Source organism: Pollicipes pollicipes, unplaced genomic scaffold, assembly GCF_011947565.3.
Source record: "Pollicipes pollicipes isolate AB1234 unplaced genomic scaffold, Ppol_2.1 Scaffold_4881;HRSCAF=5763_pilon_pilon_pilon, whole genome shotgun sequence".
NCBI classification, from domain to species: domain Eukaryota; kingdom Metazoa; phylum Arthropoda; class Thecostraca; order Pollicipedomorpha; family Pollicipedidae; genus Pollicipes; species Pollicipes pollicipes.
In genome coordinates, this window is record NW_023596576.1 from 1,907,533 (window position 1) to 1,925,737 (window position 18,205).

Below are 18,205 nucleotides of genomic sequence, written 5' to 3' on the forward strand. Positions count from 1 at the left end.
ATTTGGTGTGCCCAGATGTGCCGATCATAAGTTCACTGTGCTGCCGTCTGCCTGCGTACACCTGGCAGAAAACAGCTGGCCTTTGAGTGCGCCGGGCATCCCGGCACGCAACCAATCAAACTGCTGTGATGACACATATATTTGGAAAGGGCGTACGTATTAGCAATAGGTCTATCGAATGTTGACCAGAAGAATAGCTGCAAAAATACTTTTCCTTCATCGGTCACGTCGCCTGGGACCTAATGAGGGTGGCCCCATGAATACCTAGATGGAGGGGCGGGACGCCAAGATCATTCGCCGGACACTAATGCTGCTCCGTCCAGAACGTTATTGACAAAGTCAGGGTGGTAACCCCTCGCCCCGTGTGGCGAGTGCGCCCCCTGACGACGGAAAACACGCCAGTGGGGACCATTGAACATCAATCGATTGCACACAGCCAGCGCCAGCTGCGGCTGCGTCCTCCAGCGCGTTGGATGATCTGTCATCCCACGATAAAAGACCGCAACCGGTTACACGAAACAGCGGTGGGACATGGCGATGACATTGAACCAACCCAAGCCACGGCCTTGAAGACCCGTCGTCCCCAGCCAAACGCAGCCATCGCGCTGCGACGGCCACCGCCGGTGGTCGTCCCCAGACACCGCCCGGTTACAGATGTTCGTATAAGTCGGGATCGACCAGGAACTTGACCACCCGTGCCGGCGTCAGCTCCACCACGTAGATGGTTCTGCCATCAGAGCTGACGGCCAGGTCGTGTGGCTGGTTCAGGCTCTGCGGCAACCAGGGCGGGTCAGCGGCGGGCTTACCACTGCGATTCTTGAACAGATATTGCATTAGTCGGTAGATGGTTGGTGCAGGGCTTGAGCGATTCCTGCCAATAAACTGAGCCGACGCCGCCGCAGCCAGCATATTAGCCCTCCACACGCTGGCACAAGCAGTGTCGAAGAAGGACGAAAGCCTTGTATGATTTCAACAGCAGGGCCTCGGTCCCACAGCAGTGACCTAATTTGGTACCAAGTCTGAAATGCACGGCTGGTTAGGCTGAACAAGAACGAAATCCATCGTTTGCAGTCATGCTTATCAAAATAGTCGGTAAAGTTTGCTACCGAAGCGTTTTTGTTCTGTATTCATGACCCTATCCGTCATTTTAGTCTGCTTATCTGGTTTCTGATACCAAATTATAACGTGACGAAAGCGTGAAGTGACGAGTACGTAAGGCAATGATGAATAGGTACAATACAAATCAAACTTGCTCGGTATTTTGAAAAGAGTGTTACATACGTCCTGTTTCTATCAAGGGTGTGTGCAGGATTTCGCCATGGGGGCACAACTTAGCGCTGTTTGTGCTAAAAAAAAGTTCCAGGCCCGCAGGGCTTGTACGGCGGAAAACGACGTCATGCGCTTTCCACGCGTTCATCTGCGTGTGTTTACCCGCATTTTGTAGTATTACTACTTCTTCGCACGCATACCATAAAATCGCACACCACATACCCAGCCCGGAAATAATGTATGGGCTGACAGGTAGGAGCACATTACCCAGGCATGGGTGTCGATGTCTTAAAATGATTGAGTTGGCAAAAGTGTGGAAGCTGTCAAAGAGGGACGGATACCAAAAACCTCGGATTTCAATCACTCGTATTCTGGGTGTCCACTGTACACACACACACATGCACACATATCTCTATGCATATATACACAAACACACACGCACACACACACACACACACACACACATATATATATATATATATATATATATATATATATATATAATGCATATATATATATATATATATATATGCATTTCTTGAATTTTCCAAGGCTGATGTGTTTATCCACAGCAATAACATATGAAAGCCTGGCAATTTGCATCAGCTTCCTAACAGCACACAAGTTTTGTAACACAGAAGGGATGCAGTTGCACCTCTCTCTTCCATACTGAGATGTATAATTTCCTTAGAATGTACATTTACGTTGGTAGGAATTTTTGATTATTTAGTTTCGTAATTACAAGAATGGTTTAGCCAGAATATATGTGTACTGCAGCCCATTCACACGCGCGCTCTCGACGCACCAAAAATTTATCGGCAAAACAGATGCATTTCAGACAATGTAAAACAAAACTTAGGCACCCATGAACGGATCATTGAAGGCAGTGGAATTCAACATTTCCCGTGTTACGCTTAGGCAGATGCTCTCCTGTTGAGTATGTCTTTCCCCGCTTGTTTCAATGGACACGCCCTGCGAGCCTGCTGTGCTCCCGGGGCACACTGTTCCAAGCTCCTGCTGTACTCCCGGAGCACACTGTTCCAAGCTCCTGCTGTGCTCCCGGGGCACACTGCTCCAACTTCCTGCTGTACTCCCGGAGCACACTGTTCCAAGCTCCTGCTGTGCTCCCGGAGCACACCGTTCCAAGCTCCTGCTGTGCTCCCGGGGCACACTGTTCCAAGCTCCTGTGCATCTGGACGAAAGGTGTCCTTCTCCCGGCTCAGTTTGGACGTGTGGTAAACAACACGTCTGTCATGTCAATGTCACGTGCAAAACAGGTTGATCGTAACAACGTTGCTACTTGAGCTGGTTCTTCAGTGATCATGTAATTACACTTCTGTACGCATACTCGGTGGTCAATGAGCTCAGCCAGCCTCACTTCCCTGGAGTCCGGACGACACTGACGATGATCGTATGTTCGAAGGCTCCCTATCAATGGCTGGAAAATACTGCCGTACGCAGCGTCCGCAGTGCCTCCAATAGTGAAGCAGTAGAACACACTCGGCGGCGATAATGATTGCAGTGTTTGATGCACGCGACTATTTAGGATCAAATGAAGTTGATGTGAAGCGCAACTGGCATTCCTGTGCACCTACTTACAATTCTATGCAACTGTGATGTTTAAAGCAGGGTTCCACAAAAAATGACGCCGATGTCACTTTCCGGCGTTAAATGACTTCCTGGAATATACTACCAACGCTATTCGTCTTATAATCGCTTAGTGAACTCCTTGTAAGGCAGTAGCACTAAGGGACTTCGCCGGATTTTTGGGGGTTCTACAGAGATAAGTATTGACCCCGTGAACGTAGATTACAGATCGAAATGGGATCAAGGTTATGTGCTGACATTGCCAAGCCACATTCGTCTGAAAATTTGCAACAGTCATTCCGAATTGAATGGAATTGCAGATCATTGCCTATTGTCGCTTAGAACTGAATAGATTTTCAGAACATTTTTAATTTCTATTCAGAAATTAATACGATTTATGATCATGCAAAAGTTGCATTCAGAATGGATAGTTAAGAACATACGCGCTCGAAATCTAATGCAAAGTCTCATACAAAGTCTCAAATGAACATATTCCGTCTCAGTACGATCTTCCAAAGATGCAACTTTATTTTCAAAGACCTTTGGAAGGATTATTTTACGATGGTCGTTCTGGCGCGCCCGGCGACAGACGCCTGGTGTTATCTTCAGCGGCCATCACCTCTCCGTTTGATGGAAACTGCAACTCCGGGCCGTCAGTGTTCTTGCTCCCACGATTGCAAGCGCGCAGGCTCAAAACTATTAAATGTAATTTGTTACACCAGTCAATACTGCCAATGAATTCAAGTCCATGGTAAACCTTGGCTGGCCTTCTGCATTTCTTACCCTATTTCGATTCATTATTGAACACTTAAGACACCCATTCCTTTTTGCGGGCAAAAAGCAACTTGTTATCAGTTTGCTCGATGTTTTATTTCTCTATTGTCTCGATAATATGCATCCTGGCGCTTTGCCATTTTTAACAAGGTATCCAAATTTTATGGATTTTTTTCTGAAAGTACTGGTTTTGATTTACGGGCTGGGAACATTGCAATGCTTTAATCTGAAGTTACAGCTCAGTAGACATCAATTATGTCATTCGGCATCTTATGTTTGTGCAACGTGCAGCACGAGAACGTGACTCAGTTTTCACTTTGTGTTCAGTACGATCGAAATCCTTGAAAATTGTGGTGCCGCTACGCGGCTGGTGTTTGCTGCCGACCACTTACCAGCAATTTTGATCCATCTGTCTCCTGATTCAGCGTTTTTTCACTTTGGAGCGGTGCTGTGGGCGGGACGGTGAGGTGCTGCGGCGACGAATCTGTCGCGTGAGACGGCCAAGAGCCTTCAGCACAGGGGTGTCGTTTCGCAAAGCAAGTTTTGGACGATGAACGACGTAAACGGCTAATCCTGCCCATGAAATTCACATGACCTATTTTTCTTTCAAGCTTTGGCGCTAGAGTCTCCCAAAGCTAAACAAGAAACTACGCTACTGCTCCAATACGTTTCCTTGCTCTATCTCGGTGGGAGATGTGGTTGTCGAACACCATTATGATTCTCATTGGCCCCGATGGTCCAAACCAGGCTTTGGTACCCGACGAAGGGTCGATGTTGTACAGCTTTAGGCGTTGTTGGGTGTGTATGGCTGGAGGAGTAAAGGGCGAAGTTAATGTGCCAACTAATGACCACTCAAGGCCGCCCCACGGAAACCCCAGCCAGGAAGCTGCAAGGCGGGTTTCGGGTTGCAACGCGGCATTGGCGATAGGCGCGTTGCTGTTGTTGTTAATTAGGGCTTTTGGGCGCACCGACTGCATAGGTCATATTGTGCCCATTGCGTTGTCATTTAGCTACGAGGTGAATATATAGAGCGCAATCCGATTTCTGCAAGGAATGAAAACAGTCCGCCATCGTCAAGAAGTTGCCAGTGATTACCAAGAATGTCACTTAGCGTAAGGAAGCATTTCGCCCAAGCATAGCATTTCGCCCAAAGTAAAGCGAGCGCTCCCGAGCGAAATGTGGACAAAGCATTACCACGTGGTGCACGGTAAGAAATGCGGAACAACGAGGGCATCGGGGTCTTTCACCACCACACAACAAATATCGGTGAGTTTCGGACGTATGGTCAATACGCAGCCTGGAAAGCACAACTTCTTCTCGCCTCGAATCGCGCAAGCTGGAAGACCACAGGCCCAATTCGGGTTTTATATGTTTCAATTTGGTATTTGTGTCATTATTCCAACAGAGCTGCCACTTGTGTTGCAAGAAAAGTAAAATGACTGGATAAAGATTTCGAGCTGGAAGAGGCAATTTGCGCGTACATGGTACATGTGATGCCCACTTTGCGGCCGCGTCAGCGAGCTCATTTTCAACGATGCCGACATGATTAGGAATCCAACACAGTGTCACCTTTCCAACTCGGTCCAATGCAGCGAGATGCATCAAAACGTCCCATAAAAGGGGACATGATGGGTTGAAAGTTTTCAAGGCCAAGAGGCCGCTCACATAATCTGTTAAAACAAGATGCAAGGACTCATTCCCAACTTCAATAAAACAAAGCGCATTGCTTATAGCTACCAGTTCGGAGGTGAATACCGACGCGTGCCTTGACAGTGTAAATAATCGAGTGACGGTTCCACTAACAAATGCACAGCCGACACCGTCTGAAGTTTTGGATCCGTCCGTATAAGTTATTGTGTGCCCCTCGTACGAAGCTGCATACTCTAACCCCATGGAACGGAACAAGTCAGGTGCCAGGGTATGTTTCCTTGTTTCAGCCAGCGAAGTGTCTACTCTGGGCGAAATCAGAAGCCATGGAGGGCGCGGCATACGCTGCACCCGCATCACGCTGCAAAGAGGAATGCCACTGGCATCAAACAAAGGCATTATCCTAGCGTAAAAAGGGGCGGAATGTTGATCCGGACCACCATGAAACACAGCCGTCGTTCGACACGAGAAAACTGCATCATATGTCGGGCGAGAAGGGAATTGCCGCAGCTTTAGAGTATATCTTATGCCAAGCATTTCTCGCCTAGCCGACAGCGGCGGCTCGTTGGCCTCAACAAGGAAGCTTGCGACAGGTGACGTTCGAAACGCTCCTGTGATGATGCGGAGCAATGTGTGGTGGATAGTATCCAATGGACACTTTCTTGACTCACTTGCGCTGTCATATACAAAACATGCGTAATCAGGCTTAGAACGGATAAATGAACGGTATAAAAGCATGAATGGTTTCCTATCCGCACCATATGACGTACGTGCCACACATTTTAAGACGTTTAAAGGTTTAAAGCATCTGTCCCGTAGGGCTTTAAAATGCGCTTTATATGTGATACGACTGTCGAGATATACCTCAAGGTATCTTGTTACCGACTCAGTAGAAACGGGTTGGTCGTGAAGACGGAGAGCCAGGCCACCGCATTGACGGCGGCGACAGAAGTGAGTGGTGACCATTTTCACGGTGGAAAACCGAAACCCATTAATGGTGCTCCACCTTTCCAGATGGTCAACAGCCAACTGGACCTGGCCCGCCATTACATGCGTTCTTGATGCGCTGTTCCATGTGGAGAAATCATCTACGAAGAGAGCGCGGCCGACTGACTGCGGTATGACGTCAACGTTGTCGTTTATCATGATAGCAAAAAGCGCCGCACGTAAAACACTCCCCTGAGGCACACCATTCACCTGTTGAAAAGGTGCTGACATCCCGTTACCCACAGGCAAACGGAAGACGCGTTCAGCCAAGAAATTATCCAACAAGGTGCCCGTGCGACCACGTATGCCAAGCTTGAAAAGTTTTAAGGGGAAAAGTTTTAATATCTCGTCACCACGTGGTATTACAAGCGGCTTTAAGATAAAAACGACAGCACCCACATGACGTTTCCCTTTGAAACCTTGTCGGATCATAGTATCGAGTGTTAAAAGGTGGTCCAGCGTACTACGATTCTTCCTAAAACCGCAGAGTGCTTTAGTAAAGACGTCATGCTGTTCTAAGAACCATGTGAGTCGGACATTTACCATTTTCTCCATCAACTTACAGAGTGACGGTGTGAGTGCGATGGGTCGATAATGTAGGGGATCTAAACCAGTTTTCCCTGGTTTCAGAAGAGGGACCACAGTATCCTGACGCCATGAGACCGGAAAGTCGCCGCTAGTCCAAAATGAATTAAAGATTGTCAGCAAAACTTCCAACATGCTACCAGGAAGATGCCGAGGCATGTTGTTATGCACACCATCATGACCCTCTGGCACGCAATGCAGCATGCTGATAGCATGTTTTAATTCGACCATGGTAAAGGGATCATTATATGACATTGTTCGGTAGAAGAAAAGTCCATGTGTACTTCTTCACTGCGGAAAACTGTGTAGCATTTTAACGCGAAGAAGGAGTTCGGTGCCAGCTTTGTTTCTTGCAGAGCCACAGCTGCGGGACGCTTCCGGCCATCCTGAGCCTGGAGGTTGAGCGCATTAGCCCTTACTCCCCTGCAGTTCCACTGTAAAAACATCTGTATAAGGACGTTAAAAGAAGATGAAATATATCACACTAAAAAGATGATATTTAAAAGAATTGCGCCGCTGCAGATGAAGCCCCAGATATCTAAGATCTGGAACCCAGTTCCACAGATCGGTGCCCCGGCCTGGGGTGGGGCCTTAGGCTACCCCCATCACTTGGGGACAAGGGCTCAGACGGGTTTCGCTTGGAGTCAGCATATCCCGTACGTGGTGATGGCGGAGGAGGGGCCATCACTGAGCCCCTGCCCACCACCTGGTGCCGAGGTGGAGGCTCAACCGGTCTTCGCGGTGAGGGATTATTGCTCCGGAGAGCAGGCTCCTTGCCCGCTCCTGACAGCCTGTTGGCTGTTTTGGCTCGCTCCTGTTCAGCCAGGCGCGCCCGCATAGCTTCACGGGCGCGCCTGGCTGCCTCCTGAAGCTCTAGGGTTTCAAGCGCTCTTCCAAAGTCCGTAAAGTCCGGCAAAGTCCGGTTAAGTCCGCAGGCCCCGGCCATGCTGAACGACCGTCCATCCCTCTCCCTCCGCCGGCGCGTCAGATGATGCCGCGGAGGTCGGCACCATGGCGGGCACCGGGCGCTCCGGCACCGGGGAGGGGTGAGACGGCAAGCTAACAACTGGCGAGCTGGCCTGCGCCTCAGAAGGGGCGCAGGGTATCAACGACCCAGGGGACGACGATGTTGCCGATACCGTGGTGTGCACCTGCGACACCAGCACAACCGACAGCCCCAACGATAAAAGCGGTTTAATGAGTTGCGTTCTAGTCATCCGATCTAAGGAGACTTTAGGTACGACAGGAGCCTTGGCCGCTGTGACATATGATGTCTTAGGGTGGCTCAGTTCATATAGATTCCTCGCTTCACGAAACGAGATGTTCTTCGTGGTTTTCAGTGCAATAACCTTCTTCTCTCTGGCGTAAGCCGGGCATGCACGATCGAAAGTAGAATGGGGTTTTGGGTTTTTCCCACAGTTCACACACCAAGGGCTCGCTGCAGTGCACTGATCATTCGGGTGCTACGGAGAAGCACACTTTCCTCATGCTGGCTGGTTACGGCAGAAATCCCTCGGCGAGATGTCCAGACATCTGGCACTTAGAACATCTCATGGGGTTCGAAATAGAAAGGCGCACCTTTACCTTCACAAAGCCTACCCTTACTTCAGATGGTATGTCAGGACGGTTAAAAGTCGGTACGATGTTGTTGGTGGAGACCAACTCCGCAACCCTGCACACCTTGGTGCGGCGAGCACCTGTTATCCCGAACTCGGCGAGGCCGTCGACTACTTCCTCATCACTGACATCTTTCGGGTCAAAACAGTTGATGATACCACTTGACGAGTTCTTTGTCCTATGAACCTCAACGGTCATCGCCACTGACACGTCAAAACGAAGTCATAGCCCTTTCGCCTCCTCTCCGCTCTGAAACTTAACCTCGGTACCACCGTCCTTGAGCTTATCGCATCGGAACACCTGTCCAAACCGATCACACCCATTTTGCCTTTGAAAGGGCGAAAGGGACGACAGCGCCTTCTCGGCGTTTCTAAAAATCAAGATTCCAGGGGTAGGCGCTGACGCACTACCACCTGTACTCTCTGTCCGCCCCCCTTTCGGGGTGTGGTTGTCTTTTGGATTGAAGTTGCCATGCACGCATGGTTTAAGTATTCGGCGCCGAGGCTCCCCACGCACCTCGGAACCCAACTGGGGACCACTCACCCAGGGGGTGGTGGTTCCGCCAGGGCAACCTCGGTGCTATACGGGGCGAACAACGCCTCCCACACGGCCAGGTGTATCCGGAGAGACCACTCCCCGTCCTGACCGTGGTTCAGCACCGCCGCCCCTTGACCCCTTAAGCCGCTGCGCACGACCAGGCGCCCAAGTGGAGACCCGCACGAAGCACCCAGTCGTAGCGCGAGCGACAAGCCGCTAGACCCGTGTGGGGCCCCACGGATCCCCGCGCTCCCAGATATTCTGGCCGAAGTGGAGGGATGAGACGCGCCGTGACTAACCCGCACGACGCGCCCCTCAGCCACTAGCATCCGATCAACCCGGGGACGCGGGCAAGGGGACACTGCGACCCCGATAAAACGAGAATGAGGAGTGGTGATAGGGACGGATGCGGGAAGGTGACCCCGATAAAACGAGGATGAGGAGTGGTGATAGGGTCGGATGCGGGAAACCGAGTAATGGGAAAGGAGCGGGCGGGACAAGGAGCAGGAGCTCACGCGCCGGCAGGGTCGCTACGCTCTGAGAGGAGCAGCTTGCGCTGTCCACCCGTTACCGCAGCTGGGACCCGAGGGGGGGGGGGGGCTAGTCCCCTACACCGACCGAAGCCGGTGCCCCTGCGGGGGCGACAGGCGCGTTCGAAACGCCTGGTATTGTTTTGTTGACCATTGTTAGAGGATCATTGTCAGAGGCTGTCAGTCAACTCGCGTGGTGTCGGTTGTCAGGCTTTCGTTACTGTTCCATTGAACATTCACGTCGAAATGGAGATCGGCATATTTTACAGGTTCTTCTGAACGTGGCGGCTGGCAAATTCGTCACGCATGTTGTTGCTGATATTCGACCGGTTTGTTTGATTTTCCGATAACCCGTGGCAGAATATCGCGGCGAACACAGCTTGTTGTAGGCTACGGAACTTCACACCTCGCTGGATAACGCAAAACTCTCAGGCAATAACGCAAAACAAGACCAGCATTATAAAGACGTGAATTATGCAATGAAAACATGCAGAATGCAGCAAAAACAGAAAATGCTTCAGTAAACGCGATATGAACGCTGAGCTCCAAGGTTTTGAGAAACTCGGTCCGCTGCACTCCTTTTGACCGTGAAGTAATCATCAGAAACTTATGCAGTTAAAACATTCAGAATGCAGCAAAAACAGCAAATGGTCGCGTATGCATGGTACAAACGCTCTAAAAGTTTAACGCGCTCCGCCAGCTGCACTCAACTGAAAATTACATCGCAGTCTGCACTTTCTTTGTTTCTTTTACCCGTGAAACAATGATAAGGATTTTAAAATGCATGTAGTTTTAAGCCTTCAATCTTAATGTTCTACATGAACTTACCTAGACTTCAGAAGGTTCGGGGGCATACTCACCGTGGGGAGAGGCAAATTCGACTTTGGGGAGGGGGCAGTGGTCCATCCAAAAGGATACGAACGGACAGCCGTGACACCTGAGGTCTCTATGCACGTACACCCCTAGCTTCTATTTTTCCTCGTTTTCGGTTATTTCAGACTTGGTACGAACTTAAGTCCATGTCTGATAATAGCAGCATGAAAAGAGCTATTGACACCAAATGCAGTCTTCACCCAAGCCCTAATGTCTAATGTTGTGCATCCACGACCCGCATCATTCGGATATTATTCGAATGATGCGGGTCATCACCACAAAGAGAAGCACACTTCACGCCCCCCCCCCCCCTTCTCCCTCGCTTGCAATAATTGGTGTTGGGGATGGACTCCCTGTTCTACCAAGAGGTGGGGGGGGGGGGAGGGGGCAGCAGTATGGTATGGGAGGGCTCTCACCTTTGCTGCGGGCCAGTTGTCGATGACACGTCCCGTGGCTAGGTCAAGAGTCAGAGCGGAGGGGTGACGCCGACCGTGGTGCAGCGTGAAGAGGACGGCCCCTGAAAGAGCCGCCCTTCAGCATATGCCAATGCTCAAGTCACGCCCGGGAACAGGGAGTCTCTCCAGGGAGAAGCGCAGAAATATATATCATGCTCTCACATCACGGAACGGCTCATTTCATAGCTGAGCGGCTCAAATGTATGAGTGATCGGCCCAACATTACGGTAAACAACGACATGTTGTTTGTTACAACAACGATTGTAATGATACAAGCGGCCGCAGAATGCATGTTCAGCGCCCGCTTGCGTGCTATCTCGTTCTACAGCACTTCTCCATCCACACCAATGCCACGTTCGAGCTTACCTTGGCCCTCGTCCCCGTGCTGTCACCCCCGTCTTGACATCTCCATCCCCCATCCCCCCGGGGGTAGCGGGCGGCACTCACCGGCCGGCGCCACGGCGTACACCGGTCCGTACACCTGGAGGTCGACGACCTGTGGCTGCACGAACGGTTCGCGCACGTTCCAGCAGACGAGCCGGCTGTTCTCGCGGTCGGCCACGCATAGCACGGCTCCCTCCAGCGCCAGCGAGTGCGGCACCACGAACTCCATGCCCTCTGACGGCGGCCAGGAGCCCGGATGAGCGTATGCCGTGTATGACGCGGCGTAATGACAACGTGGTGCGCATGTATGCATGTACACGCAGTGGCTGTTCAGAAATTCGTCATTGAGGGGGAACACAGCTAAACAAACGCGCTGAGAATGCTGGTTAGCGAGATGCAGGTATGCGATGTTTTTTTAATGGTGCGGTACAGCACAGCATATTCCGAATCTGTTTGATTTGTCTTGTCTGACCATACGCCTGCCAATATGGTTACAAGCTGGGAGAAATCTCGCAAAAAGGTTGGGCGAGCTGGGCAGAGACAATGGCTAAGCCTATCACACAACATGCTAGGACAGATTTTTCTCAAAATTTGCCCCACATTCTTGATAAAATACGCTAAAAACCGCCAAATGAATAGAGAACAACGTCCCTGGTTACAAGAACAGAAACAAGTATTTGATAGGAAAACAGAGACATTGTCAGTCACGTCCATCTTGCTAAGAGCTAAGGAGAAGAAGGCCCAGTATGGTTGCCTTCATTGCGGTCCTTACGCTCAGGGGCGTGTTGCCGGCAGCGGGCTCGGCACTCACCTCTCTCTCCAAAGCTGCCGAGGTGGCGTCCATCCCTGTTGAAAATCATGATCCTGCTGTTGCAGTAGCCGTCGGCCACGAAGATGGTGCCGTCGTCGGCGACGGCCACGTCGGTGGGCTTACAGAAGTGGGCGTCGTCGTAGCCCGGCTCAAAGGCCACGCCCAGTGTCAGGGTGGGCGTGTCCGAGTCCGGCGGCAGCTGCCCGGGGCGTGTCAGGTCAGGTGGGCGCGCAGGGGCGCGTCCGGAACCAACGGCAGGGAGGGTAAGTCAAAAACCGGACCACAATTGATCGTGGTTAATGTTGACGGTTCTGGTTTCTGGTTGCCTCGGCTGTACATGTCCCTTGGTGCCCACATGATTTACAAACATCCAGATACATAAAGCCGACGTGTTTGGCACATTTGGCGCGGAGCATGGCTCAGCCGTACGCCTGCTCAAACGCATCCTGGAGCTGTGGGGATGCCGGGAGCATCAAACTGACAAACACCTCTCGCAATGCTGTGGTTGTCCCGCCTCCCCGGACGAGCGGCACTTTAGAGATCGGTGCATTTTGAGCCATGCAGCCTGGCTAGAACGCGGGCTTCCTCCCTGCCGCTCTGTCCCAGTAATTAGAACCGCCCCAACTCAACTTGGGATCCAATCGACCTAATCTTCTCTATCTTTCCCAGCAGCATTGCTCAGACGTCGGCTAGATGGGTCCTAAGGGTAATGACGGCGAATCTTCACCGGCGATCAGAGCCACCCAACGTCGTTGAAATTGACCTCGTGCGGCTCGCCCATTCAGGTCCAGGCATAACACTGTTTCCAAACTGAATTGCGCATCGAGAACGAACCGAAAATTAGGGGAGAGGGCGACTTAGATACAATTGTGTTGCTTTAGCATATTGTTGACGAGTGATTCGAAGAATTCGTGGCAAGCTCGATGCAGAGCCGCACACAGAGGCCGCTCTCGGCGGTCGGAAGCCTCCAGTATCATAAAGGACGCCATGGTTAAAATATGATTTTTTCAGATCCGCGCCAATCATGATATCTTAGTGTAAGAAGCAGCTAGCGGATCTCAAAAATGTTATATATTTGAGCCACGCAGCACGTCACTCCTGCTGGCCTCCAACAGCGTACACAGCTCGGCACCCCGCTCTTCAAGCTACGCGCCTCCTCGCCGTTTTTCCCTCCCTGACACTGCTCTCGCCAAAAATGTTTCTCTTTCCGCTGTTCCTCGCCCCTTGCGCCCACTTCGCCGTTTCCGCCGCGCACCAGATGAAGGCTTCCCTTCACACTAAGACTACGAAAAGGATCGAAAGGGGCTGCAAGTTTTCCGCCTGCGTTTAGCACTGGTCGGGGAACCGGCTTCTCCCCAGGCACCGCGCCTTCACGCACCTTGAACACCTGGTGCATGGCGACGTCGGTGACCCAGCGGTTGCCCTCGCCGTCGATGTGCAGGCCGTGCGGCAGGTAGAAGCGGCCAGCGCCCTCCGACCTCAACACGGCACCAGTGCCCTTCTCCAGGGTCAGCAGGGTTGCGATACGGATTGGCCCGCGGCCCCGGTGCTGGTAGTGATGGCTCCGGTTGAAGGAACTGCGGGTTCAGATTCGTTTGGGTACGAAATCGTCAATGAAATCCAAAATGGTGGAAGACTATGATTCCCGTTTGCCTTACGCCCAGGCTAAGTATAATATCATTTCGGAACTGAAACAAGCAGCACTTGTCGTACTCATTTGAGATGTTGGGGTGGTTCGTTATTTCATTACTACCGGCAAAGGGGCATCTATTAATATGTTGTTCCCTGGCTGGGAATCGGCGAAGGCTTGTCTAGAGTTTCACTGGATAGTATAAACACAAACTATTTCCTCTCGAAATGTGTACGATGCATTTTGACTTGACTTATGCGCGCACTGCACTGCAGTTTCATTGCCCGAAGGCGATCCTTGAATTAAGAACACCGGCTGATGGCGCTCTGCACCCTGCCCCGTCATTTGCACTCACGTGCTGTCCCAGGTGACGTTGCCCCTGTGGAAGACCTGCGGCCGGTCATTCAAGTCGACGGAGATGCCGGCCGCCTGGCCGACCCTCAGCTCCGAGCGCGGCCAGTGCCCCTCTCTCAGCGGCGATGGCATGCTCGGCAGGTCCATCTGCAAGACGGCACGCCCAGTGAGACACCGCCGGCGAGGGGCAGTTGGGCCCCGTCGCGAGGAGACCGGCGGTCGGCCACCCTGGCAGCGGCACCAAATGGTCTGGAATCCAGTCAGTCTTCCGCTGAAGTTGAGTTGAATCGGTCTGCATTAATGCATTTGAACTCGGTGTCACGTGAAGTGAGTTGCATGAAGTCTAAGCACCACGCGGGGCTGAGATTCAAAGGATAATTTCGGCTGGACCCTCTAGCCAGACAGCATAAATGCCTCTTCTCGCCGAGCTATGGTAACCGGAAATGGCTGTCCCGTGCCCCGCTCACTCTGTCTGGCTTAATCCTGCTGGCCTTTGAACGTTGGTCGATCCAAAGAAACCCAACCATCTGCAACCATGCAGCGCTGAAATTGCCTCAAAAGTTTGTTCATTGGACTTGAGAAAACGGCGGTCTGAGATCGCGCATCATTTACATTTACTGCAAGATGAACCGAAGTGTGCGTTACGGTTACTTACTTACGTTTATAGCTAATCATCATTTCGCGGACATATGGGACAACCCTTTAGCACTCGGCATAAGGAACACGATCATTTAGCGGAGAGATGACATTTATCGGTCGTTTATTACCGTTGCAGCCGAGGGACAATGTGCTAGTCCACTGTCGTCATATTATACCCCGATGCAATGGCTCAGCGCCAATATCACGTTACAGGCCGTGCCGTGTCCTGGGGCAGACCTCACCCGGCCGGGGCAACCGTGTGCCCCTCCCCCGGACCAGCGTCCACCTCCGCCGCTGACGCCGTCCCAAGGCCCGCTGACCCGCCTCGCGTGATAAGCTGGGCCTCGGATTCAGTGGCTGGTCGGCCGCACGTCAGCTGTCATGAGATGGCGGCTTATTTCCTCTCGTCACGACGCCTATGGGCTGCCTCCTGACTTTCTATTCTTCCTATGCAGGAGCCAATGGTGTTAAGCATGACATGATACACAATATATAAGATCACTGGCGTCTGGTGATGCCATGATTATGAATACGTTCCTCCTAAAATGTTTCCATCAAACTACTTGTTATCGCATATCAAATCATCTTGCAGATCCTCAAACCGCGACCGCATATTGTTGTGCTCATGAAACATAAACTTGAGTCAATTGTAATAGGAAATATCCCGTTATTCAACTTTTATTCGGCAGAATATGTCATGATTTCAGGATGGTAAACACGGGCTCCAATCTACCCACGCAGCCGTGTACGAATTTCATGCGGCCGTATCGCAGCTGTCCAAGTCATTTCATTGTTCATTGTCCACATGCATCCGACCTGAAATGCTGTTCTGGACTGACAACACCCTAAACAAGTCTGAGGTGTCTCTAAGTATAAGAGCTATTTGGGGGACAAGTTAAAGCGTATAAGCCCGTCCAACGGTAGCCAGAAATCTACGCTATTATAAGTTCCAGGACGAGCTCAAGTTCTGGTGCATTGCGTTGGAGCCAGAAACCTGAGCCAATTCCTTCAACGTGTCATGTACGATCTAGAGTACTTAGCTCCAAAGCCTTTATTAAGGTTCGCAGCACGTGAGCTCAAGTCCGTCTCCTACAATCTTGTGCCGGAGTTCGAATCCATCTTGGTTCCACACTCCACCAGTGTCATTGCTTCCAATTCTCAGCAATGTTTCGATCGTTAGATGTAAGTCAAAGTCACCCAAGGAGCCTTCAATGTTCCTCAAAGTCCAATACAGTTGTTAGATGTGAGTCTAAGGTGGGTGAGAAAAAATATTCATGCGTAAGCTGAGACCACTGACTAGCGTACATTCGCTGAACGATAAATAAGACATCAAGTAAAGCTCAAGATAATGTCCTTTTTTGCCATTGGTTTGAGCTGGGACTTTTCATTGCTTCGGTCGGTATGTTCGTTTGGCTCTGAGCTGAAATTAAAGCCTCAAGTTTTCAGAAGATTGGGAGTCTAGTTTTATTCTTGTCTTTTAGGCTTCTGCTTGTGACGCAGTTCCCCGTTTCCTTACATCGGTGGGCCCCAAGTCTTTGCTTGATTCACCCGTCAGCAGTTCGATGTAAGCTCCGGGTATGGCTGGAACTAGACCCATGGGCAAGCTTGCCGAAGAACAAGCAGCAAGCTTGCCATGACATGTGCCTCCGCCTGTAAAGTCAGCACGCAGACCATTCGAGAAAAAAAAAAACTATCGAATGCAATGCCATCCATGTCGTTGCCAAAGTTGCTGCACCGCCGTCATCGCATGAGTGCGTGATCGGTCAATCGTTTCCACGGAGACGCAGGAGCAGGGGCGGCGCCACTGAGGGATTCATTTCTTATCATTCAAGTGTCGCGACGTTTTTACTACCTGGCTCCCTGATTAAAATTGATGGCCCTGCCCCCGCGTAGAGGCAGTACAACAGGTGGCCCTAGAAACATAATCCTCCTGAATTGGCCAGAGCGGCATATTGATGGTTAACCAAAAGCAATGCCCACAAATGCTGGAGCTTCTTTGATCCAGCGCTATCCATCCTGCCTTTAACACGCACGCAGGTGGCCGACTGGATGCCCTTCGCCCGGATGGGGGGTCAGTTTGACCCCCACTGAGATCTCGGGAACTAAGAGAGCTAGAGACACCAAATTCACGGGGTGTGTTGGCCTGTACGTGAACTCACTTAACTCAAAGCTTGAGATTCCTAGGTCATAACCTTCGAGTCAAATAAGGTGAAACGAGGTCATATTTTAGGTTGGTGTCCAAGAGCGGCATAGAACCTATATAACCATTTTTAAGAAAAGGCCAAATGCTCATTTGAGGTCAGTGACCTTGTTTGACCTTTTGGAGGTCATGGTAACCAAAATAATACAAGACTGCTCTGAATTTTGAATTTGAAAAAAACATAAAGATTACGCTAGGCAGTATGTTCCTAAAAACAAAATGCCGACCTGGGTTATTTTGGGCCAAGGACCTATTCTGACCTCTTAGAAGACCCTAGAAGGTGTAGAATGTGGTTCCTGCTATCAATAAATTCGAAATGAGCACCAGAAATTATTCCACACTGGTAGGCCAAGCGTAACAAACCAGGTTGGTTTTGATCTTGGTCTGACCTTAATACCTGACCTTAGGTCAATGCAATATATCCACTCAATTGTTGTGTTGCCTAAGGAAGCATATGAGATATTTATGTCTTCGTCTAACACTCCGTTGTTACAAAAGATTAAACGATTTCCTAGACACTGACTTCGCTGAAACCATGGTCTAACTTTGACCTGAAATAGGTCAGTGACCTTACAAGATACAACTGTTTTTTTAGACCAAATGATCCACCATGCAATTATCTACAGCTATGTAAAATTCGGCACGGTTGCGCCACGTCGTTCGGAAACCATTCTAGAAAAACCTTCGGGGGGTCATGTTGACCCCACTCGAGTGGGTGTTAAACATATGGCCTGTTTTTCCGCCTCCACTGCCCCACGCACCTGGTCGACGATAACATTGCCGAGATCCCTGTAGAACTGTGTCGGCAACCCCGGCGGGTACAAGCGCATGAAAAGAGCCGGGCTGGCCGTCAGCAGCAGTAGCAGAGTCACCAACAACATGGTCGTCCCTTGAGCCCTGCGGGCGGACTGGCGGCGCAGCATCGCTCCGCCTGCCGGCCTGCCGTCGCCCTGGAAACGTGACGTCACTGGCCGCGCCGTCGATCGATCGATCGACGGCGACCCCGCGGCGACCCGTGCTCGTGGCCGCCCCCGTTCGTAGCGAGCGCCGCCACATGCTCCGGGTCACTGCATGCGGCCTGACCCGGGAGCAAGGGAAAGCGAAAAAGGGAGGGAGAGAGGGAGAGAATAGGGAATAGGGTGAGGGAGGGAAGGAGGATGACAGGGAAAGAGAGAAAATGGGAGGGAGAAGTAGATACTGGGAAAGAAAGGGAGAGAGTGTGACAGAGGGAGAGAGAGAGAGAGAAAGAGAGAGAGAGAGCCAGGGAGAGAGGGAGGGAGGGAGACAAGCCGCAGCGTTCCTTCAATCGTTTCGCGTTCAGCTTCG

General features: G+C 51.1%; 1 protein-coding gene across 1 annotated transcript; it reads right to left on the reverse strand.

Annotated features, from left to right (window-relative positions):
* Positions 1–121: 121 nt before the first annotated feature.
* On the reverse strand, positions 122–17,775 carry LOC119101210 (peptidyl-glycine alpha-amidating monooxygenase B). Its single transcript, XM_037224503.1, has 7 exons — positions 17,641–17,775; positions 14,042–14,187; positions 13,435–13,633; positions 12,057–12,255; positions 11,309–11,479; positions 10,823–10,923; positions 122–771 (listed from the first exon to the last, which is right to left on the reverse strand). Exons 1-7 carry the CDS (start codon positions 17,758–17,760, stop codon positions 649–651), a joined length of 1,059 nt encoding a protein of 352 aa, XP_037080398.1. The 5' UTR covers positions 17,761–17,775; the 3' UTR covers positions 122–648.
* Between the last annotated feature and the right edge of the window lie 430 nt (positions 17,776–18,205).

What these genes read in the sequence shown, in the direction of transcription:
- LOC119101210 (XM_037224503.1), bottom strand. Translation starts at nt 17,760, where the DNA reads ATGTTGTTGGTGACTCTGCTACTGCTGCTGACGGCCAGCCCGGCTCTT. An exon ending in CGGCAGCTTTGGAGAGAGAG is followed by an intron (nt 11,480 to 12,056) that starts GTGAGTGCCGAG and finishes GGCCGCCGTCAG; the next exon opens with AGGGCATGGAGTTCGTGGTG. An exon ending in ACAACTGGCCCGCAGCAAAG is followed by an intron (nt 772 to 10,822) that starts GTGAGAGCCCTC and finishes TGGTTGCCGCAG; the next exon opens with AGCCTGAACCAGCCACACGA.